The following is a 12,071-nucleotide window of genomic DNA, read 5'->3' on the forward strand; positions in this document are numbered from 1 at the left end:
TCTGCTTTACTCCTTGTGGTTTGGGAGATGCTTTGAGCAGGAAGTCGGGCGCAGAGGCAGCAAGACTCACTTCCTGCCGGTTTGGCTCCCTGGCCCCCCCATCACTGGCGTGCAACAGCGCAACCAGCGCTACGTCAGGGCCCCGGGCCCCGCCAGCTTCCTCTTGCCGGGGCCGTCACTGCGCCGTGCTGCCCATCCATGGGCGCCTGGCCGACCGGGGCTGGGCGTGCACCGTGGCTGCCGACTGGCACTCTCTCCCCGGACCCAGTGGATTGACGGCTGTGATGGGGTGGCTCTAAGGAAGTGCGTGGGACGGTGTGTGGATGGCGGCCATGGGCGGCACCGGGGCCTGAGAGCCCTGTCACCCAGCTGCTGCACAGGCCCCGTGCGCCAGGTGGCCCTGGGAGCACAAAGGGCTGGGACGTGAGTGCTAGAGCCGGGGCCCCCGGGGCTCCCGCTTGCTCGCCCGCCCCCATGTCTCTTGCCCTGAAAGCCCGGCAGAAGGTGCGGCGGAAAGGGGCCGCCAAGGACCGGGTCTTCGGCTGCGACTTGCTGGAGCACCTGCAGCAGTCGGGCCAGGAAGGTAAGCGGGCGCCTTGCTTTCACGGTTCTCGCCCAGCCCTGGGCCCTGTGGGGCGAAGCAGGAAGTCGTCCAGGGATGCTGGAGAGGATGGGGCCGCTGCGCTCCTCGCTGCCCTGGCATTGGTTGCTGCGGGCTCAGTGGGGCCGTGCAAGCCTGGAGGGGCTGGCGTGCCCGTCTGCAGCCCCCCCTCCCTGGGCCTTTGTAGCTGTAGGTTCTCTGGGCGCCATGCTCCCGGGGGGGCTGCAGTGCCGCCGGCCATCGCGGGTGTGCGGTGCCGTACGCTAGCATCATTCCAGACCCCCCCAATCCCGCCCTGCAAGACATTGGCCCCGCTCAGCTGCAGGCCTCGTGGGGCTTGTCGATGACTTGGTGCCCGCTATTTGCAGCCTGCCCATGAGGGAGAGGACTCGGGGGGTGCAACATGAATTTGAGAGCTCGGGATGCCCTGGATCCCCAGGACCAGAGCCTGGACTTTGCCTAGCAAGCAGCAGGAGCAGTCAGGCCCCGGGTGCTCTCCACACTGATTTAGTTGGAGCCCATTTGGGATGACAGATAAAGGCAGGAAACCAAAGGCAGAGTGTGCAGCGGCGAAGATCAGCTGCCATCCTCTGCCCAGCACGGCCTGGCAGGCCCCGGGACCGGGCAGGGTTTTGGGGATGGAGCATGGAGGCGGGAAGTGGACCTGCTGAGCTGGGGGATGGGAGGGAGGGGTGAGATGCTATGCCGCGGGGCTCCCCTCCGCAGCCCTCCATGCAATGGAGCCAGGGTTGATCCCGAGCTGTGATCCATGCAGGGCTTGGTCCTGGAAAGGGAGCCTTTCAAAGTGTTTGGCCAATCAGAACGAAAGCGGGGGGAAGCGGCTGCTGTGCCGTCATGGGGCAGGCCTGGTTTCCCTTCCTCTCTCGGGGCAGGGCCGAGCACCCGGGCGAGTCCGTGGAGTGGCGCAGGCTGGGGCGAAGCCACGGGCTGCTCCGGCAGGCTCTCCCAGGGTCTCTGCTCAGCCAGGACCGTAGCAGGATCCAGGGCCCGGACTTGACAACAGGAGACCCCCCACTTCCGGTTGGCCTGGAAACATATCCTTTCCAAGCGATCAGCCAGTCGGAGTGGGGGGAAGCTTTGGGATCGAGTGATTTTTTTTTTTTTTTTTGCCACAGCCTAATGCCAGGCTCGGGGCAGAGCACTGCCCGTGGCTTTGATTGAGCGCTGTCTATCTAACCCTGTGCCGTTAGGACAACAACTGGGCAGGATGTTTCAACACCAAGCTGGGCTTGGCCCCTCGAGAGCACTTCCAGGCTCTTTGCACCCGCTGGAGAAATGAGCTGAGGCTTGCTGGGGGCTCAGCACCGCGGGTGGGCCTGGCCCTCACCCCATGTGTCAGCTCCGACCAGTTCAAGAAATGCAGGCAGGGGCTCAGCTGTAGTTTCTGCTCCACTGAAGTTAATGGAGCCGATGATTTAGGTCTCACAAGATACAGTCCGTGGGCAGCCGGGTGCTCGAGAAACCCCCGCCCTTGGAGTCCCAGGGGGCCAGCAGGGTGCTGGGGGCAGAGGTGGGTGCTGGGGCTCTGGCCATTGGGCCCAGCTTGCTGTGAGCGTGCCAGCTTGCGAGGTGGTGCTGGGATCCCTGCAGCTGCTCCAGGGGTGCTGCTCTGCCTCCAGCCCTAGCCTCTCAGCCCTGGAGCAGGCGCTTGAGGAGCTGACCCCCATTGCACCAATCCACCAGCACCCTTGCCACCGTGGCTGCCAGGGTCCCGATGCCAGGCCATGAATCCACAGAAATTAACCTTCCCCTCCCCAGTCCCCCGTCCCTGTCCCCACAACCCCTCCTGGCTTGGGGTGCCCCTGAGGGCTTGCATAGGGAGAGCTGAGCTGGAGCAAGCCCATTGGTCTGTGCACGGCAGCAATTGTCCCCGCACCTGGTGGCCACTGACCCCTGCGGGGATGGAGCCCTTGTGGCACCGCCATGGGCCCCTGCCCCCAGCGTTCAGCTTTGTGGCAGCGGTGCCCCCAAGGAGGGGCCTGGGCACAGCTACCGTGACCACGGCTCTGCGGGCAGGGAGAGAAGCGGGGGGGGGGGGGGGGCGGGGCATGGCTGACAGGCGGTTGCCTCAGTGCTGATTAAGCAAGCGCTCAGGCTGCCGAAGGGAAACGAGCTGGGCGCCAGGCGGAGGTGCAAAGTGAACACCCAGGACAAGGCTGGGGAGGCTGGGCCTGGGCCTGGGGCTGCAGCGTGATGTCAGTCCCTGCCAAGGGGCAGCCTGTGTGCCGCAGCATCCTCTGGGTGAATGTTGCAAAATGGCCCCATCCGGAGGCTTCCCCAGGCTGTGTTTTCGGGCCCAATGGTTGGCATGGCGGTGCCAAGAGCAGGTCACTGCCCATCCAGGCCCTGTGTCTCACTGCATTGCCTGGTGCGGTCAGGCTTTAACCCTGGTAGAGCTGCAAAGAGGCCACAATGCTAACCCAGACTCCAGGGTTAGGGGCAGTGGGTGGAAAGCAGGTCCTGAAAACTGGGTGTGAACCTCAGCTAGAGATGCCATCCTGCCCCTGCCCGAGCAGAGCCAGGCCCTGGCAGCAGCTTTCCAGCAATGCCACTTCTCAGGACCCCTCTGGCCTGGTGTTCCCCACACTGGGGCTGCAGCGGGATCCCCCCACCACCACTACCCCGCAGCCCTTAGGGCCAGGAGCAGGCAGTGCACGGAGCTGCAGCCTCCTGCTGGAGCAGCTTCCTTAGGACACTGCTCCCACAACTGGCCTCTTGGGTCTGGAGCCCCTGCGCTCAGTCACCTGGGTGTGACCCCAGCTACCAGAGTAGCAGGCTAAAAAACCAGCTCATGCTGGGTTCCCGGGGACCTGCACCAGGAAATGCACTAGTTTCCTCTTCAAAATGAGAGACGGAGGGCAGGGTGGGGGGAGGGAAGTGCGGTAGCACTGTAGTGATACAGTCCCCATCCAGGAAATAGGTGAGAGGCAAGGATTCGAGGGGGTGGGGCCAGTGGGCAGGGGTATCTTTTATTGGATCAGCTGCTGGGCTGGCCTGGGGTAGTTTTAGACAAGTTTTGAATGCAGGGCAGGTTTTTTTCAGGTCTTGCGGGGAATGATACAGTACAACGTAATGTAATGAGATGCAGTAAAGCAGAATAGAATAGAATAGAATAGAATTTGATGCAATAAAGTGTAGTGTAGCGTGATATGGTATGATATGATATGATATGATATGGCATAACATAACATAACAGCAACAACAGCAGTGACAATTTGCGATCAACAAAAATGTTTCTTCAACCCCAAATGAAATGGATCACATTTTTTAAAAATTAAATGTTGGTAAATTTCCAATCCAAAAAATCTTGGTTACAGGGCAAGAAATCAGCTTTGGTCTGTAGTGAAAGACCTCCGCTCAGACATTCCCACTTTCTCATTTTTTTAAAGTTTTCTTGTCAAAAACAGTTGAACAAATTCAGCACATTTCATCATCATCATCACCATCGTTCTTATTAATAACAGTAATAATAATAATGTTGCTGTTGTAGTTATTGGTAATACCGTTAGCATTATTTAGAAGTCTTTCCCACCCCATGCAGACAGGCTTGGGGTGGATGTACGTATATAGCAGGGGTGGGTAAAATATAGCCCGTGGGCCAGATCGGGCCTGCCAGGCCATTCTAGCCATCCTACAGGGCCCCTAAAAAATTTAGAAAATTAATTTTATCTGCTCAAGGCTTCCTGTCAAAGATGTCAAGAGCCAGGTACAGTAGGACCCAAGGGGAGCTGGCAGCAGGGCCCCGCAGCCCAGCCCCGCCTCATTCCCAGCCATTTCCCTGCTTTCCTGCCGGCCACTGCTTTGGCACCACATGGCTCCCAGCTGCATCTCTGGACTGCAGGAGCATGGGACCTGTGCCAGTACCCCAGGGCCAGGAGCAGGAGGTGTGTGCACACAGAGGAAGGGAGGGACAGAGTGTGTGTGTGTGTGTGTGTGTGTGTGTGTGTGTAGGGAGGCACAGAGCGTGTGTGTTAGGGGTGTGTGAAATGGGCCATATTTAATTCGGATTCAGCCCAAATCAGGGGCAATGATTCGATTAGTTGATTTGGATCACTGTCCCGATTCAATTTGGTCAAAACCAAATCTGAAGATTCAATTCTGATTCGCAGAATCAGTAATTCAGACATAGACACAGCTTTAAATGTTTTTTCTACATACCTCAAGGTACTAGGTGTGGCTTGTGAATGCTGCGATGCTGGGGCAGATGGAGCATCCCACAGGAGTGGGCCCTCCATGTGCTTGGAGGTGAACCCAGAAGTGGACCGGAAGTACTTCTGGTCCACTTCTGGGTCCACTGGGGAGCACACTGGGGGTCCCCCAGACCCAGGAGGTACCAGTCACCAAGCTGGAGGGGCACGGGGAGCCCCCTGCATGCTCCCCGGCAGACCCGGAAGTGTTTCTGGTCCAGTTCTGGGTCTGCTGCCGAGCGCACTGGGGAGCCCCCGGTGCTCCTGTGGGACACTCCATGTGCCCCAGCACCTCAGTGTTCATGAGCCCCTGCTACCTTGAGGTATGTAGAAAAAAACATTTAAAGTTGTATCTATGTCCGAATCACCGAATCTTTCTGAATCGATTTGGACAAATTAAAGGCTCTCCTTCTGATTTGATTTGCATTTGGAGATTTGGCCACCAAATCAGGCCAAATCTCTGCCGAATTGAATCAGGGACCAAAGCTACACACAACCCGTGTGTGTGTGTGTGTGTGGGTGTGTGTGTGTGTAGGGTGAGTCCAACACACACCCCACCATAAACATGCACCCATACGTCACTTCACACTGACATACACATAGACCCCCACCTCCTCACACACCCCAGCCACCCACCCCCACATACATCATCCACAAACCCCATCCCCCAACACCCCACATACACCCCCACACTGCCCATGCACACACACCCACACTCTTTCCCACATACCCACACACCTACAGCCCCCCACAAACCTATTCCCACCCGCTTGCCCCCCAGTATACAATAGTAAGACTTCATTTTAAGCTATTGTGTGATCACCTGTGTGTACACTACACAAACCATATAAATCAAGATAAAAATATCTTTTTGAACTCAAATTAATGAATGTTGTAGATGATCACTTTTTAGAATATAATTTGGTATTTTTCTGGTTCCAAGATGGCAAAACCCCTTGCTGAAAGGCGTGCTTCCGAGGGGAAGGGGAGGGACTTCTGGTGGCAAAGGTCAGGGGTTAGAGGGTGGGACTTCCAGCGGCCCTCAACAGCTTGCCAAAACTCGGTAAGTGGCCCTCCGCCCAAAATAATTGCCCACCCATGGTACAGAGTGGTGAAAACCTCCAGCCAAATCGGCTCCCCTGCTCCCTTAGTGACTCCGTGACAAGCCACAACTTAACAGGGCAGAATTTGCTCTTGCTCTTTGCCCTGCCAGGGTTTGCGTCCATGCCCCATCACTCCTATTGCTTTGGCCACCTCTGTTTCCTTGGCACGGTTGACCCAGGAAGTAGCAAGCCAAGTGAGTAGGGTCAAGCATTGATGGGCCCCGTGCCCAGGTCCTGTGCAGCAGTCTGTAGGTGCTTCTCCCCAATCAATCCACTGCTCCATGAAAATCAGTGGCTCCTCATGTCTTATCTGAGTCCCCAGGGGTTTGAGAGGCCAGCCCTGTTGTAGGCAGCTGCTATTTTGGATGCATGTTAGTTGGGGTGCTGTCAGCTTGAGACAAAGCTGGGTCAGGTGTCTATGTGGGGGGCTGAGTACCACATGTGCAGAGGGGGTGGGCTACCCGGGGACATGACATCCAACCCTTGGGGTCAGCTCAGAACCGTGCCAGTGGCCACTGGTGGTGGTTAGGACCTAAATAGATACGAGAAATGATTTGCCCATCAATGCAATGCAGCCACCTCTGGGCTGGGGCGCGGTAGCTCTTTAGCCTCCAGCAGCCAAGCCTGCACAGCGGCTGGGAATAAAGGGGAATGCTAGCGCACCCAGCCCAGCTTCCAAGGAGAAGCCGGGATGTTTATCCTCCAGGCTGGGAAGCAGCCAGGATAGATGCATAAGAGCTGAGCAGGCAGGGCCAGTTTTAGCTGCTATTGAACGAGCTCCACCCAGCCCACAACGCCCCTCAGCGCTACACCGGGGCATTGCTCAGCAGAGCTCGGGCACACGCACAGCTCCCTGCAGCAGGAGGCTTCCCCACACAACCTGGGATCTTGTCCCCACCAGGCTGAGACCCGAGTGAGGGGCCAGGGGAGAGCTCTGTGCCCAGGGTTGCTGTGACCTCATTCCCATGAGGACAGCAGTGGGCACCTGGGTTTATACAACACAGACAAGTGCAAGGTGCTGCACCTGGGGAGGAACAACCGGCACCATACCTACAGGCTGGGGAACTCCCCTCTTGTCAGCACGGAGGCGGAAAGGGATCTGGGAGTGATCACTGACTCCAAGATGAACATGGGCCAGCAGTGTGGGGGGGCAGTCAGGAAGGCCAACCGCACCTTGGCATGCATCCACAGATGCATCTTGAGCAGGTCCAAGGAGGTGATTCTTCCCCTCTATGCGGCACTGGTCAGGCCGCAGCTGGAGTACTGCGTCCAGTTCTGGGCGCCACACTTCAAGAGGGATGTCGACAGCATGGAGAGGGTCCAGAGGAAGCCACTCGTATGATCAGGGGACAACAGGGCAGGCCCTATAAGGACAGGCTGCGGGACGTGAACCTGTTCAGCCTCCACAAGAGAAGGCTGAGGGGGATCTTGTGGCCTGTTATAAACTAGTCAGGGGGGATCAGCAGGCATTGGGGAAGTCACTGCTCCCCTGAGCCCCACCAGGAGTGACCAGGAATAACGGTCACAAGCTGGCAGAGGGTAGGTTTAGGTTAGATATCAGAAGGCGCTACTTCACAGTCAGGGCGGCTAGGGTCTGGAACCAGCTTCCAAGAGAAGTGGTGCTGGCTCCTACCCTGGGGGTGTTTAAGAGGAGGTTAGATGAACATCTAGCTGGGGTCATTTGACCCCAGTACTCTTTCCTGCCAGGGCAGGGGGTCGGACTAGATGATCTGCTCAGGTCCTTTCCGACCCTAGAAACTATGAAACTATGAAACTCTGCTCAGGGAGCGTTGGGATGAGCCAGGATTGAGATGCTATCTGGTAGAGGCGGGCCTGGCAGGCATGTTCTCCACCACCTTGGCTTGCAAAGGGTTGCTCTGAGCATGCCCCAAGATCCTGGCTTTGCACCTTGCATATCAAGGAGCCATTGCATCACCCTAGCAATGCTTGCTAAGCAGTGCCTGGCTTGCATTTGCACAAGGGAGTGGGCAGGCCTGAGCAGCAGGTGCTAGCCTGAGTGGTAGCCCAGGAGTCTCTTGTCCCAGGAGCGGTACAGTGCATGGTACATGTATGCAGCACAGGTTGGGCACGTGACTGTCCCATGGCATGGCGGTCACTGGGAGCCTGTGTTGTGGCTTACCCCAAACTGCATGGGAAAGTGGGTTGAACTCAGGGCGAGGGGTCACCCCTTGCACCCGTGTGCCAGGGACCGGGAAGGCACAGGCAGCCCTGCCACGGCTGGTGGGTGCCTGTACTGAGTGCTTCTGCCCAAGCCTCCCCCTGCAGCTCCCCACGGCAGTCTCTTGGGGCCACCTGAGCGGGCAGGATTACCCCTGGACAGACCTGGGGCAGCCATGTGTAGATGTGGCCTCTGAGCCTGGTTTCTACTGTGCCATGTTCAGCCAGGATCAGAGCTGCCCTTATCCAGGGCCGAGTGAAAGCTGTGCTGGGCACAGCTCGTTCTGTGTTTCCCGGTGCCCTCCCGGGCATCCCACCCCCACGCAATGCTGCTCAGCCCCTGCCACCACCCCACTCAGGGTCCCTGTTAGGTGGAAGAGCGGTCTGAGCCAAGCTCCCTGCTCTGCCTCACCAGCGCAGAGCTACCAGGGCGTTGTGGGGACAGCAGGCTGCCTCTCCACACCCCCTTTGCCAAGGTGCTGGGTGTCCCTAATACCTAGTGTCCCTGCAGTGGGGTGGGGGGGCTGCCTGTGTATGTGCAGCCTGGAGAGAGGGCACAGCCCATGTCTCCATGGTCAATGCTGCCCCAGTAAGCTGGGGGGGTGGGCTTCAGGCTCAGCCCCACCTGAGCTGGGATGAAGGGGACTCGGTCCTGGGGGCGGAGCCCCTGAAAGCAGGGGGAGGACTGAGGGGTGGGGAACAGGAGGCTGAGGGACCTGGGTGGCTCTAGCTAGGGGCAGGGAGGGGTGGGATGGGGCACAGAAAGACAGAGAGACAGACACTGAGATGGACACAGGGATACAGCAGGGGTCTGCAGAGGTTGCATACTGCTCCATGGTTGAAATTGGTTGTTGTTCTCTTTCATGTGGGCCTGGATTTATTGAGCCTGGCAATCACAGCAGGGAGAACACAGGACATGCAGGCACTGTTAAACCTTGCTCTGCTGGTTCCTCTTTCTTCCCTTCCCCATGACATCACCTCTGTTCCCTGATGATGTCGTGGCCTTTATGGGGGTGGCAGGGCTATGCTTTCCCCTGCAACCCGAGATCCAGGCAGTCCCCTTTTCACTCCCCTCACAGTGGGCTGCCGAGGGCAGGGCTTCGTGCCTGATGCAGCTCTGTGGCTGCAAGGTGACAGGGCAATGCATTTCCTCCTGGTTCTGCTTATATTCGTGAGTGGTGCAAACGAACCTACCCTTCCACCAGCAACTGGCTGGCGGCCCATGGCACTTAGGCCTCGTTCCACTGAAAGGGGTCTGGAAGGGATTGGCGTTGAGCCGGGGCAGCTGTGAGGCTCGGCAGCTCCTGCCCCAGCCCCACACCCCCGCCCCTGCATGCATGCTCACTGCACTGGGAGCCTGGCTCCGGGTCCTCTGTGTGCATTTCCTGTGCACAGTGCAGAAGTGAAATCAGCTGGGGACTCCACCCTGCCCAACCTCTCGCAGTGTCGTGCCAGCCTGGTTCCTTCTGTGCAGCGCCCGTCTGGCAAAATGGGGGGGGGCAGGATCTTCCCCCTCCGTTCTTGTATAGTCATGCCAATGGCATGGAGCCAGGCAAGATCTATGCCACTCACCAGAAGGAAACTTCCCAGTGACTGAGTGCGCTGAGTGGTAACTGAGTCCCCAACCTGACTTCCTTCTACCACAGCCCTTTGCTGTCGTCAGCAGTCTGGGGCCTCTGACGCACAACTTGGTGGGGTGGTGGGATGCAGGCACACAGCAGATTTCCTCCCATGGGAGCCCTGCCAACCCCCAGCCCTTCCCAGAAGGCTCCCCATCACCTGCGTCGGGTCCCCAGGGATGTGCTCCCCAAGGCGGGTGAGCTTTGACAGGGGAGAGGTGCTGAGTGAACCCTACTCCCCCTCTTGGCACTGAGCCCAGGCAGGCGTGTTGGGAGAGAGGACCCAGGCACACACCACTTCCCCACCCCTTGCAGCCAGCTCCACAGCCCAGCAGGTCCTCACCTGCTCCTTCCCTTACCTGCCCTTTAGTGGAGGGCAGGCACAGGTTGCTGCCAACATCGCCCAGAGTCCTCTGCAAGGAGGCATCAGGGTAGCCAGAGCACAGGTGCCGGGGACAGCACCTCCCTCAGCAGCCCGTGGCAAGTAGCCCAGCACTGGCCGGTGGTGTGGGTGCTTTCCTAGCAACATGCCTCTCGTTACGAGGCCCTGGGCAGCTGCCTGTGTCCAGCAGTGGCAGGGGGGAACAGCTGGAGCCCAAGGCTAAGGGGCTTCTGGTCCTGGGCCAGAGGCAGTGAGAAGGATTCAGTATGATCTCCCCTCTCCCCCGCTCCCCAGCACCTTCATAGAGAATTTGGCTTTCTCCGGGACACACAGCTAAGGGCTCTCCCAGGGGAGATGAGACACTGGGAGTTCATATGGCAATGGGGGTCTTGGAGCAGCCATGGCTCTGTGACCAAGCCATGGGAGCTGCTCTGACTGGACTGTCCCTCTCCCCCCAGTGCCCCAGGTGCTGAAGAGCTGCACGGAGTTCGTGGAGCACCACGGTATCGTGGATGGGATCTACAGGCTTTCAGGGGTCTCGTCCAACATCCAGAAGCTGAGGTAAGGATGGAGTTAACACTCCCCGCTGCAGGTAGGGCTCCCCCTACATGCATGGCCCCCAAGATGGACCAGGCAACTGTGGCTTTCCACTAGCCCTGTGGGCCAAGCCCAGCTCCTGGTGGCTCCCTTATTGAGGCACCGAGTGGCCCAGCCTGGGTCTGAGCTCCCACTGGGAGTAGGCCCCTCATCTCCTGGCATCTGAGACCTTTGCTGGATGGATAGCTTTCCACTCCTTGTGCCTTGTGGGAGCAGTGGTGCCCAGGCCATGGTCCAAGAACCCCGATGGGCCAGGATGCAGTGTATGTCAGCCCAATGCCCCTCCTGGTCATGACCTTCCCCAGCCCCCGAGCATCCAGAAGGGCTGTAGGCTCCCGGATGCAGCTCTCCCTTTGTTAGGGGCTGAGATGTCCCATTGCCCAGTGTCCAGGCACTGACCAACATGCCAGCCCTTTCCGTACAGTGCTGGAGGGTGGGTGATCAGCCCGCCTCACTCCCTCTGGCTGATTCACTTATTTGGAGGCACCTGCACTGCTTCTGGATCAGGGGCAGCCCTTGAGGAGCATCCCAGGGTGCTGGAAAGTGCTGGGCCTGGCTGGCAGGGAATGAAGCAGTGGGTCAGGAGCCTGGAAAGCTGGACTGAGAGGCAGAGGCATGGGGAGAGCTGGAACTGGAAGCCCAGAGCTAAAGTCAGAAGCCAAAAGTCCAGAGCCATGAGTAGGAGCTGGGGTGGCAGCAGGAATCAGTGCTCAGCGAATGGAGAGCAGAGAAACATGGCCTGGCAGCAGCAGGTGAAGCTGGTACCCCAAAGCTCAGCCAAAGGGGCAGTCGGGCACAGTGGGACCAGATGTCTAGGTGCATCTGAGCAGTGGCTAATGCAATGCGCAGATCGGTGAGTCAAAGGTGACTGGATCTGCAAGAAGGAAAGCTCTCCAGCCAGGCTATCAGGACATCAGGTAGAAGAGACTTCCCACCTGAGCCTTGCGAGCATGACTGAGCTGGAGATCAGTGTGCCAGGCTGGAAGAGGGTCTTGCTGACTCAGTCCCAAGGCAGAGAAAATATCATCCCCGATCATAAGCAAAGGATCCGCTTGGGAAGGAAACCTCTCATGCCCAATACCTGCCTGGTTCATTTGGAACCAGGGAAGTCTTACAGAAAACACTCCAAGGTGATGCAGGAGTGGGGAGAGTCCATGTGAGTGGTGCTCTAGCGTTGCATACGCCACCAGTACGGGGACTGACTTGGACAATAGGTAACTTAAAGCAAACAGAGGCGAGAGGCCTGCCGGGTCAACTTACCATACAGACCCATCCCCTGCAACCCAGGGTCGGGGCGAGTGGCAAAGCGGAGCTTCTGCATCCCAGGGATGCTGGGAGTGATCCTTGAGGAGCCCCTTTGATCTCACTTGGCCCACGGCTGCA

General features: G+C 58.4%; 1 protein-coding gene across 3 annotated transcripts in view; it reads left to right on the top strand.

Moving 5' to 3' along the window:
- Positions 1–214: 214 nt before the first annotated feature.
- The window catches only part of ARHGAP30 (Rho GTPase activating protein 30), a 29,340-nt gene continuing 17,483 nt past the window's right edge, over positions 215–12,071 (top strand). For all 3 annotated transcript variants that reach the window (XM_090056341.1, XM_090056344.1, XM_090056342.1), the window contains exons 1-2: positions 215–583; positions 10,550–10,652. In XM_090056341.1, the coding sequence (XP_089912467.1) occupies positions 475–583; positions 10,550–10,652 (212 nt within the window). In that variant the 5' untranslated portion in view covers positions 215–474. The remainder of the gene's footprint in view (positions 584–10,549; positions 10,653–12,071) is intronic.

Source organism: Crocodylus siamensis, chromosome 6 (genome assembly GCF_052110815.1).
Source record: "Crocodylus siamensis isolate JL-2025a chromosome 6, ASM5211081v1, whole genome shotgun sequence".
NCBI classification, from domain to species: Eukaryota; Metazoa; Chordata; order Crocodylia; family Crocodylidae; genus Crocodylus; species Crocodylus siamensis.